Source organism: Hemibagrus wyckioides, linkage group LG02 (assembly GCF_019097595.1).
Source record: "Hemibagrus wyckioides isolate EC202008001 linkage group LG02, SWU_Hwy_1.0, whole genome shotgun sequence".
In the NCBI taxonomy this organism is placed as follows: domain Eukaryota; kingdom Metazoa; phylum Chordata; class Actinopteri; order Siluriformes; family Bagridae; genus Hemibagrus; species Hemibagrus wyckioides.
In genome coordinates, this window is record NC_080711.1 from 17495583 (window position 1) to 17507918 (window position 12336).

At 39.1% G+C, this 12336-nt stretch overlaps 1 protein-coding gene across 8 annotated transcripts in view; it reads left to right on the plus strand.

Moving 5' to 3' along the window:
* The window catches only part of septin9a (septin 9a), a 73168-nt gene extending 61410 nt beyond the window's left edge, over positions 1-11758 (plus strand). For all 8 annotated transcript variants that reach the window (XM_058406308.1, XM_058406337.1, XM_058406363.1 and 5 more), the window contains 9 exons: positions 755-952; positions 1963-2091; positions 2397-2478; positions 2581-2718; positions 4362-4479; positions 6373-6468; positions 6634-6730; positions 9732-9783; positions 9904-11758. In XM_058406308.1, coding sequence (XP_058262291.1) covers positions 755-952; positions 1963-2091; positions 2397-2478; positions 2581-2718; positions 4362-4479; positions 6373-6468; positions 6634-6730; positions 9732-9783; positions 9904-10036 — 1043 coding nt within the window. In that variant the 3' untranslated portion in view covers positions 10037-11758. The remainder of the gene's footprint in view (positions 1-754; positions 953-1962; positions 2092-2396; positions 2479-2580; positions 2719-4361; positions 4480-6372; positions 6469-6633; positions 6731-9731; positions 9784-9903) is intronic.
* Positions 11759-12336: the final 578 nt, after the last annotated feature.

Genomic DNA, 12336 nt, shown 5'->3' on the forward strand with positions numbered 1-12336 from the left:
GCTTGTTAACTGGAAGTGCTTGACTTTCTGTTGACTTTCCACACAGCAGAAACACAAAGTCAGGGTAGTTTTATGTATTCAGTAATAGTTTCTGAGTATTGGCGCTTTCCCCTAAAGGTCAGCTCACTGTGAAATGTGTTCTGCATAGTAAAGAGCTATTAAACTGTGTCTCATAGAAAAGCAGAAATAATATTTCATTGTAGCTTGCATGGTGTCTCGTTTTGTGTGTCCAAGTTTTTTAAATATCCCACAAATGATGTAATAGGAATATTAATATGAATCCCCAGTCTTATTTAATGTTCTATTAAACATAGTCTGCTCTTCTGTGATAAATTATTATCACAGCACTAGGATCAGGTGGAGGAATGAGAGCATTTTTTTGGACAGAGAAATGGGACCAAATGTGTGGAGTTTTAAACAAATCAATAAGTGCGAGAGTAGTGGCGAGATCAAGCCCTAGCCAAAAAGTCCATGTTTAATCATTTCCTGTGTTTTTTTAATCTGCTATGCATGTGTGGAGAAACCCTGTTCCCACAGTAAAGTCTCTGTATAACACTGTAAATACTTTCTTCTGTACTGTCATGTAGTGTCAGGATGTTTTCTCTTGGCTTTGAGCTTGACTGACTTCGTTGTTACAGGATATTTGGTTTTCTTTAAGTTTGTGACATTACAAAGTGGTAGCAGCACCTCTTTTTCAAAAGTACTGTACACTTTTTCATACTCTGACTACATAATTTCCTGTTTATGTCTCCAGGGTCAGAGGTGATTTCCAGCCACAGTTATAATAGCAGCAGTAGCAGTATGGCAGAGCCGGTAATCCCTGAAATGCCCCCAGTTGTGTGCCCAGAGAAGCCAAGCGTGGACTTCAGCTATGTGGGCATTGACGCCATCTTGGAACAGATGAGGAGGAAGGCCATGAAGCAGGGCTTCGAACTTAACATCATGGTAGTGGGTGAGTACTTGTACCTGATATTTCTAAACACAAAAGCAGTTTTTTGTCATCATTAACAGCAGCATTCAAAATCAGCTTAGAGCTCTCATCAGAGGAGAATATCCAGACTGGTTTGAGCGCTCAGGACGGCTGCAGTACTTTACATCAGCATGCTTTTGAGGCCTAAATCAGAGTAGACCGCAAAATAAACCTAAAGTCGGGTGTGGAAAGTTTTCATTGTAATGTGAGTGATCAAAGATGAACGTTGCAAGCCAAAGAGAGATAACACCCAGCTGAGAAAAAAAAAGCTGTGTAAAAATTGCCGGTCCAGAACCTGCACCACCTCCACATGTTTTCTATTAACCATCAAGGATTGCCAGTGCACAGGGTTAGCAAACATAATGGCTTGTGAAAGTAACCTTCACATTTCAGTGTATAAATTACATATTTGTTTTTATATTTTGGAAAAATATTCTATTTGAGGACAAATGGAAATAACTGTGGGAGTGGCCGGGTGTGGTCAGGAGTATTTGCAGGAGGAGAGGGTGGATTTAAAAAAAACAAAAAAAAAACACACAGCTCTACTTTACAGATTGTTGATTACTGGTGAGTTGGGTCCATTCGGCAGTTGTGTCTTTGTAGGCTGGAGAGAGTCCAGCGTGTTGATTGTGGGCTGTGATTGCTAATAGAGGTCATATCACACTACAATCATTTTTAGCTTGGGGAGTGAGATCAATCCTCAGAACTCCTGTCATAATGCAGTAGAAATCTTGTGTGAGTGGGCCTGACTATAGTTTTATTTGTGTTCTATGTAAGATAATTTATTGTCCTTGGATGTTTTTCTTATCATGTGTTTTGACTTACTGAGTTTTTTGACTTATGCTAGCGTGTGTCCACTTGTGTGTATTTGGATTTTGTCCAGTCTTGTTATCTCTTACTGTCTCTGTTACACTTGCAGCCTATCTGGTTTACCTCCACAGGCTATTTCATTATAACAACAATTTAAATTGTGTTTCTGTGTGTCTGTGCAGGTCAGAGTGGTCTGGGCAAGTCCACACTCATGAACACCCTCTTCAAGTCCAAAGTAAGCCGAAAGTCGGTCATGGGAACAGCTGAGGAGCGCATACCTAAAACTATTGAGATCAAGTCCATCAGCCATGGTAAAGCATCGTCATGCTTTTGGTGAAAACAGTGATGACATATACATTACTTACACGTGTTAACTCCACAGTGTTAGAACAATTCCACTTTCAGAGAAACTAGATAGAAACCTAGCACAGGAACACCTTGCATTTAATCTAGAATTTAACTAAATCTATGAGATAATTATTGTAGTATAGGAGTAGTAGTATAGTATTAGTATATTGCATTACATTAGATTTCTGCAATACTGGAGTGAAGTAACCCTGTCATAGTGTTGTAGTTGTAGTGACTGTGTGTGATGTTTGGCTTTTTTTTCCCCCAGACATTGAAGAGAAAGGTGTAAGAATGAAATTGACTGTCATAGACACACCAGGCTTTGGTGATCAGATCAACAACGAGAACTGGTGAGAAGAGCGCAGCTTTAAATGACCTACATGATCTGTTGCTTTTTCAGCACTTTTCTTTAGTGAGTTTATATTATTACTGTTTTCTCTACTCTCCCACAGTTGGCAGCCCATAATGAAGTTCATTAACGAGCAGTATGAGCAGTACTTACAGGAGGAGATCAACATCAACCGGAAGAAGAGGATTCCTGACTCACGAGTTCACTGCTGCATATACTTTATCCCACCCACAGGACACTGGTCAGTACAATTATCTTTTTAAAATTCACCCTACTTTCACTATTCCTGTTTCACATCTGACGCCTCCACACTAGCACTCATATGTGTGGCAGCCTGGTAACACCATGAGAAAATGACATTTAAAGATTTAAAGAGTCAGTTTCAGTTCCTCTGCAGGATATCACCAGCAACCAATGTATTATTTGACAGAAGATCCACAATACTTTTGGGAAATAATAATAATAATAAAAGTTCTTATAAATTGTGAATTAATTTGACTTTTTCCAGAATTCCTGTTTTTCCCCACTGCTTTCCAGTGCTTTCACTTAAAAGATTCCTTTAAAAAAAAAAAAACTGTAATAGGCCACACCCACTTCTGTTTAAAAATCAGTAATCAGGTGTGAACACTAAACATATATAAATATGGATAATGTCATCGCATTACACCCCTAACATCTATATCTATATTTATAACCTAATCCACGTATGGAAATACATTTGTGCAAAATGTGAAGAATAAGTTTAAAATAGGAAACAACTTTGACCCACATCAGTCTCTGTCTCAGGTATGTGTGTGCATGCTTAACAAGTCCTTTAGGTTAAAACAGACACTCACCTTTTGTTGAGAAGCTCTGAGAGGAAATGGCTTCTGATAGTCTGCCAGCAGTGACAGTGATGTCCAAACCAGAGGCTTCTTTGTATCTCAGCAGACTTCCTGCCCTGTTTTTCATCTAAATATTGTTCAGCATGAAAATATTCTTTGATGCTGTTTCTATGGCAATATACTAATATATTCACTTTGCACATGTTTAAGGGTTTTCTTTTAGCACATCGAGGCCTTTCCACGTATAATTGTATTCACACAAATCCATACAGACATCCGCGTCATGGTTTGTGTCAGATGCAGATTTTTTTGAGCCGCCAGCATTGATGTGTGTCGGTTGCAGGCTTTTGAGTGTTTATATAACGTGATGAAAGGCTGATTGTTGTTTATGTAGTGCTGCAGATGTGTGTTCAGCTGCAGCTTGGCTTTGAACACCTCCAATAGGTAGGGAGAGTTACAGCACAGCTTTTAACACACTGACTGTAGAGAGTATATACATCCTATCATGTGTGGCTCAGGCAAATGATTTGCTAAGTTTAGATTTCATTAAAAAGGGAGTTTCCCTGCCTTTTCTGCTATTACTCACAGGCCATGGGTCACGTTTTACAGGATTTGGTCCAACAGAACACAGCAGATCTGAGCTGTGATTCTAGTTTGGTATTTAAGTGTGGACTTGGGAAGTTTTTAATCCCTGGCCATAAATATGCCTTATCATTTACAGAATGGTGCATTTTGTGTTGTAAGACCACCAGGACTTTCCTCAGTCATTTTAATTACATGACCCTCTGTAGACCTGCCAACTCAATATGCATAAGAGCTCCACATTTTAACACTAGAGTATGCTGGTATGGTTTTAACTAAATCCGCTAAATATAGCCCAGATGGCTACAGGCTCTTCTTCTTGGTTTTTCTAAAGCTTATACCTTCTTAAGAAAAATGTTTAAAAAAAAAAGAAGAAAAAAGAAATTTTACTCTTTTTGTAAAGCCTCATTTTTGCCTTTTGAGTTTACTCTCTAAAAGTGCCATATACATGAAACTGAACTGTATTCTCCCTTCTCAGTCTAAGGCCTTTGGATGTGGAGTTTATGAGACGACTGAGTAAAGTGGTGAACATTGTCCCAGTTATCGCCAAGGCTGACACCTTGACCCTAGAGGAGAGGGACTTCTTCAAGAAGAAGGTGAGCAGCTTCACCTTTTCTGTTGAATATTTTATGCATTACAAAACTGTTTTTTTTTATCTCTATGGTAAATGTTTGCTCAGCATGCTTCTCAATGCAACTACTTTTGTAAAGATTTATTTGCATATATTTTTTTAAATAAATATCTAAGGATTCTGTTTGTATTTTATTTGTTTTCAGTTACGTTGCTTTGCAGGGGTCGTTCAGGCTCTGTTGTGTGTAGAAGCTCATGGTTACATTCCAAGAAAGCAGCCATCATGAAATATAGTGTATACATTACATTACTTGGTTCATGTTCCTCAGTAGAGCTATGTTAATATCGGCCAGTTGTGACTTCCTGTTTGCTTAGGATTCAAAGGTCTTCTGAAGAGGCTTTGTGGATGTCGTACAGATGTGTTGAGATGACATGTGGCATGCTAGGAGGAAAGTGGCTCATTGTTCCTGCTTTCTCTATCAGTGTTGTACTGTTTTGTGTTAATCATTGGTTATGTTTGTTCTGGCCTGCTTCACTTAGAGAGGAGGACCTAAGCTTTGACAGCGGACATTTCTCTCTGTTTTTTGGAATCCCTTCGAGCTTTCTTCCACAGCAACAGGAAATACAGTACAGCTTTTCTGGCTCAAGCTCAGCTCAATGCTGTTGCTTTATAGGCCAATTGAGAGTGCTGTGTTTCATGGGCAGGATCCTCAGGATCCATTTTTTTCTCGTTTCAAGCCACTAGGCAGTTGAAATCTGTAAGATAAATGTTTTATACATTGAGGACATATTAGAGACTTTGAGACTTAAGAAGAAGAATATAAGGGCCATACATGAGGGGGAACAAAAACACACACAAATGAAAGACACAAATCATTTTGGCTCCAATCATCAGGAAGTCTTCCACAAGGGCACTCACAGTTGCTTACACATAGCTGCTGGTTAAGTGATTAGTTTAAGCTTTCACTGGGAGGAAAATGAGGGAGTTGTCTGAGTGAAAACATGCTGCATAAAATGCCGTCTGGTGGTGTTACCCAGTGTTTTCTTTTCAGACATCAAGAGCACTTACTTTCCATATTGTAAAGAATGGGCACCACGGTGGCTTAGTGGTTAGCTCTATTGCCTCACAGCAAGAAGGTCCTGGGTTCGAACAGGCAGGGGCCTTTCTGTGTGGAGTTTGCATGTTCTCCCTGTGCCTGCATGGGTTTACTCCAGGTACTCCGGTTTCCTCCCACAGTCCAAAAACATGTACATTAGGTTGATTGGTAATTCTAAATTGCCCATAGGTGTGGACTGGCAACCTGTCCAGGGTGTACCCCTGCCTTTCCAATGTGTGCTGGGATAGGCTCCAGCAGATCCCTGTGACCCTAATTAGGAATAAAGTGGGTATGAAGATGAATGAATGAATGAATATTGGCAAAGACTGGTGTGTGTGTGTATGTGAGAGAGAGAGAGAGAGAGAGAGAGAGAGAGATGGCTAAGAGGAACTCATGATTAATTGTTTAAATACTGCACAGTCAAACAAAGTATTATTCAGATTTCCAGACACATGTCTGTCTGTATTGTTGCCAGAGATTGCTGTAGTAATTCTGATTGATTTGCATGGTTTAAGCAAACTAGGTCTTCACGATGTACACATGGTTGAGCACAAAGCACAAGTACTTTTTTTGCAGCATATAATGAAATATTTACCAGCATGACAGTTGGTGTAAATGTGTTACCTGGGGTTATTTCTACTAGTCATTTAACAGGAGTTAAAATATGGCATTAGAATCCCAGAGATATTCTGCTAAAAATGATTAGTCCAACTCCTAATGAAATAATGATCCAGTATGAATAGGACTTAAGCATGTCCTCAGGGAAAAGGAAAGAAATATGTGTCTGCTGTGATGTTTCTGATATGATTTGTGTTTTTGTAGATCAGGGAAGAACTGAGGGCCAACAACATTGACGTCTATCCTCAGAAGGAGTTTGACGAGGATACAGAGGACAGACTGATCAATGAAAAAATAAGAGTAAGTGCACAAAGCAGTAGCAGATAATAGCTCATCTGATCCCTTCCGCTACAGTTGTTGATTTAATGAACAGGATAGCTTTTTTATTGTACTATAAGAGCACCGAATATACTGTTTCATGTAGTGGACAGTTGATACTGATTGTTATTTCCTGTGATGCTCCAGGAGATGATTCCTTTTGCAGTGGTGGGGAGTGACCAAGAGTACCAGGTCAATGGGAGGAGACTCTTAGGAAGGAAAACCAAATGGGGAACCATAGAAGGTACTAAATCATTTCCATATACATATATATGGCTCAAAAAAGTAAAGGAACTCTCAGTCATTACAGTATAAGAAAGTCATTTAAACTTCAGGGAAATCAATCTGTCTCATGAGTAAGTGTAAGTGATTGTAAATTAGTTTCACCTGCATTGAATGCAAAACAACCCCCAAAAAGTTCTGCAGGGTGGTAGCCACAAGCAATTGCTCTCTCCTTGTCCTTCCTGACTGGTTTGTCTGTAGTTTTGTGTTTTCTTAGGGTTCTTGTCACTACTTCACTACTTGTAGCATGAGCTAGTTCCTATAACCAAATCAGGTTGCAAAGGTAGTCCAGCTTCTCCAAGATGGCATATCCATACATGCTGTCGCAAAGGGGGTTTGGTGCGTCACCCAGCACAGTTTCAAATGCATGGAGGAGATAGCAGGAGACAGGCCATTATACAAGCAGAGTTGGACAGGGCTGTAGAAAGGCAACAGCACAGCAGCAGGATCGGTATCTGCTCCTTTGTTCAAGGAGGAACAGGAGAAGTACTGACTGAGAAGTACTGAGAAGTAAATGATCTCCATCCAGCAGCCTTCTGGTGTGCTTGTTTCTGACCAGTCTCTCAGAAATGGACTTTGTGAGGGTGGCATGAGGGCCTGACATGCTCTAGTGGGATCTTTGCTCATAGCCCAACCACATGCAGCTTGACTGGCATTTGCCAGAGTACACCAGAATTGGCAGGTCTGCCAGTGGTGCCTTGTTCTCTTCAAGGATGAGAGCAGGTTCACACTGAGCATGTGTGACGAACATGAAAGTGTCTGGAAATGCCATGGGGAATGTTATGCTACCTACAACATCATCCAGCATGACCTGTTTGGCAGTGGGTTGGTGATGGTCTGGGGAGGAATATCCTTGGATGGTTGCACAGACTTACGTTATGAGTTGCCGTGATAAAATTCATGCAAGCTGGATTAGCCTACAGTAATTTTTAATATATTACTTTAATTTTCGGTGTGATTTTAAATCCAGCCCTCAGTGGGTTGATGATTTTTGTGTACATTGACCATTGTCATATCATTTTGTTCTAAACGAATTATACATTGTATATAAGTAAATATAGTAATAAGTTAATTGTGAATATTTTCTTCATCAAGATCAAGATAAATCGTTATTGTTTAAAATGATAAACCAACATGAAGTTCATAGAGCTGTCTGTGAAAGAAAATCAAGTCATTTGGAATAGGAGAAAAGAGTGAAAATCAATCAGAGCCATTGTACAAGCATTGGATATAGCCAATACAATCATTTGGAATTTCTTTTAAAAAGAAAGAAACCACTGCTATACTAACAACCAGACATCAAACAGGTCAGCCAAGAAAAACTCTAGCAGTTAATGACAAAACAGTTGCTAGAACTTGGAAGAAAAAACTTTGAGAGCAGAAATATAGAGCCCATACCACAAGATGCAAACCACTCAGTATCAATCAGCAGTAATAACCATAAGGCCAGATTGGAATTGGCAAAGAAATACAGAGATGAGTCACAAAAGTTTTGGAACCAAGATGAACCTCTACCAAAGGAGAAAGAAAGCATCTGCTCATGATCCAAAACATACAAGCTCATTAATGAAGCACGGTGGAGGTAGAATGAATTTAAACATTCTGTCTGCAATTTACGGAGAAATACATCCAGTCAAATTGGGAGGAACGTCATTATGCAATGAAAAAAAAAAAAAACACTGCAAATACAACAAAGGACTTTTGCGCTTGTACCCTAAGGAGAAGTAATGCAAAAGAGTGATGTAGGAGAAGTAAAGCAAAAAAAAGAAAAGAAAGAAAAGCAGCTGCATAGACAGCATTAATATCAAACCCGGGGTCATGGAGGTTTATCATCAAATTAGGATTGCTTCCCAATACAACCAGCAGCTAGTTGAACACAAGCTCATTTGTAGGTATTGCAGCCAGATAGTATCTGTCTTTCTCAGTCTAACATTTACTTATAGCAATGTTAAATCTCTTGAAGTAAATTATTCTTTACAATAATGTAACTCAGTTTTTTTCAGTTCTTTATGTGCGTGTTCTGCTTGGGCTTTAGAGCAACATGAACATTATAGATAGCTTACTAATGAAATATAATGAAGCAGCTGCACACTTAATCTACATTTGACTGTGGTGGATAGCAGAATGAAGTACATTACATTAGCAGTAAAGGTTTTCCCTGTTGTGTGTACCCCGCTAGCAATCTCAGGCTGACAGCCTGTTTGTGGTTTATCCTGTGATCACTTGAATTTCTAATCATCTTCACAAACACTGCAGCCACGTTTGCGGATTACAGACCACAAAATAATTCCAACAGAAGGAGTTATTATACTCTTCATGAAATAAAAATATTCATTTATAGTCAGTGAATGCTTTGCTTACTCATACTCTGAACAGAATCAGAGTAGTTTTGTGTACAGCAGACATTGTGCCTGTTTTATGATATAGCTTCAGGCTATTAAAACTATGCTGCTTAAAGCAACTTGGTTCGCATTTGCGTTTACACTGCAGGCTGTAATAGAGCTTATGTTCTACTGGTGCAACCAGCTGCAGGGCTGTAGCAAGAAGAGACACAGCCTGTTAAAGAGATCTAAAATTGATGGTGTTAAATTGCTGTGTAATTACTCTTCCTGAAGTCCTCTTATTAAAGCCCTCATTTGAAATTCCTCTTTTCTTGTTTTGAGAATTTTTTGAGCTGCTGCTTCATGGTAACATTCTCCTGCTCAATTATTGATAAAATTCTGTAATTCATGCTGCCCAGGCAACCATATGTTTGTCACGCAGGATTTGTCCGGTCATCCTTATGTTTATTTTGTGAGGGCTCACAGAGAAAATCAATTACGGAAGATCTCGGTGTCTTCTGCCCCCTAGTGGTTAATAATAAAGCATGCAGAAAAGAAAGTTCTTAGAGCTTTTATAGTGTGTAAAGAATTGCTCTCTCTCTCTCTCTCTCTCTCTCTCTCTCTCTCTGTTTCTCTGTGCAGTTGAGAATATCGCTCACTGTGAGTTTGCCTACCTGCGAGACCTCCTTATCAGGTGAGTGAAGTCTGAGAAGAAAAGTGATTATTGATAATGTTTCTGATCAGGGCTTCTCTAAATTATGTGTGTTTTTTTTCTTTGTGTGTGTGTGTTGCTTTCTCCTAATATTTTCTACAGAACCCATATGCAGAACATTAAGGACATCACCAGCAGCATCCACTACGAAATGTACCGTGTGCGTCGCCTTAATGAGAACAACATGCAGGCCAATGGGCTCTCTGAGCACCACCCAGCCTCACATGAGATCTAGTGCCTTCACCACCACCACCCCCACACCCCCCCCCACCTTATATCTCTCTACACTTCTCTACCCTGCACTCCATCTGCCACCCCATTCCACTCTCGCTTTTTTCAGCCAGAGACACAACCAGCATGAAACAGAGTCAACTATTTCTCCTGAGAAGGGCATATTATAACTTTGTTCCCCATGCAGTACTGCACACTACTTCACATGCCTCCTGTCTGCCTTCTCTAACCCACAGACTGAAGACTGATGACACACACACACACATACACACACACACAAAGCTAAATGCTTCCTCCCTGAATGCATCCACATGTCCCGTATGTCCACCCAACTCGCCCAGCTTCATGTTTCAGGTCTCTGACTAAACCGCAGATCGAGTTCACATGGGTCAAGAGACCAAATTGCGGTGCTTGTAAAATGTATACACTTTTTGCTTTGATATTACAATCAGCACTTCATATAAACCTCCTCTTTTATGATTGTTTTATTGATTTTTTTTGCTGTGCTGCTTCATCAATAATGTGAAAGTCCAGGCTCTGTGGCTTTCTAAAGCCGATGCTGATGCACCAGACCTGCACCTTCAGTCATTCAGGAGCCCACCTGCTTATTTGCACCTGCTTAGTGGTTAAGTGCTTAAGGGTATGAAATTGGTCCAAATGCAGATGGATATGCACACATGTTCTTTGCATGAGTTTTTGTGCCCATGTCTGAATACTTTACTAAACAGTAATGTTTGATATTAGAATACAATGAATAAAGGCCAAACCTCTCAGTCAGTAATGACAATAGTGTTTGTTACAACACCAAAAATAACTTTTGTCCAAAATTGTTTTTGTTTTGTTTGCTGTAAGAGGGGGATACACACTATAACTGCAGTTTATAAATCAATTGTAGTTTTCTGTTGATAAAGTGCATCATTCTACTCGAACATCTCAGAGTAGGGGAATGTTGTCTTGCTTTTATGGAAACTTTGTCTTTCTGGAAACTACTGGTCATAATTTTATACTACATCCAATCCAAACTGAACAATGAAGGGATTAACTGTCTTCCTGTTACACTCGTAATGACACATTTATTTCGAGCTTAGCCAACGCTGTTTTTCATTACTGACAGGAAACATTGGCTTTTATTCATTATCACATATCACATTGTTGTTTAATAGAGTGGTCATAAAACCCAATTGAAAGATCCACTGACTTAAACATATTCAGGCCTTGCTGTTTTTACTGGATGTACGTAGCATGGTGGTTTTCAGCTGATGACTTCAGGGTTTTCAGCGTGCACCTGGGAGTCCATCATTTGTTCATTTTAACAGGATGTTGTATGTTGGTGTTGCAGTTAAGATTACAGATCTTCCCATTGTGTTGTATAATTATACAGATTTTTTTTTTTACAGTTTTTTTTTCCTTATAAAGTCTCTGTATTGCCAGTGACTTTAAGTTCCAGTGTGTGCCAGTGTGCCTTATTATATCTCCTTTTTCCTATTTACAATTTAAAGAAGCCATGACTGACTGAAGCATTGTTACAAATGAAATGAAAGATTTCCCACATTTTATGGCCTTACAAATGTCTCCAAACCTTTTAACTGCATTTAATTAGAGAAATGTCAGAATATTTGTCCTGTGATGTATATTCATAGTAATGAATTTGTTTTTACTGGTATTAAGAGTAACCCAAATATCTTTGATATCTGCTATTTTAATGAAATAAAGATGGAAAATGAAATATCAGTCTTTGTTTAATGTTGATGCTTTGAGAGTTTGCCTAAATGATCATAATTGCTTGTAAAATGTCAGCTTCCCTGAGAATACAATGTATTTGAAGAAGACTTAGAAAGCAGATGAAATTTTTCTGTCTGTGGCTTGGAAATGGCTTGGGCTTGGATTTTTTTTTTTTTTTTGTCTTGTGTTGTACTTTTGCATCTGGCCCAAACCTTTCACCTGAACAATGAATATGAAATATTCAGAAGACCTTGTCACACTTCCTTTAGAGAGCATATTCTCTTTCATATAGAGCTGAGCTCTGTGACTGAGGTCTGTCTGGGTAGGGTTATCTGTATCTGTATCTTTCTTTGTCTGTATTCAGATCTAAACCTGAGGTAGACTGTAAACACACACGGCTTAATCTCTGTGAATTCTGGCACTGACAGTTCAACCTCAGCTACATTACACAAGTTCATGACTAAACACATACGTGGGACTGCTTATTTATTATTTGTTTCTTCCTGCCCACAATTTTTTTTTTTTTACATAGTTTGGTTTGTTAGATTATCCAGTTAGATTTCCCAAATCTCTATTTTGTCT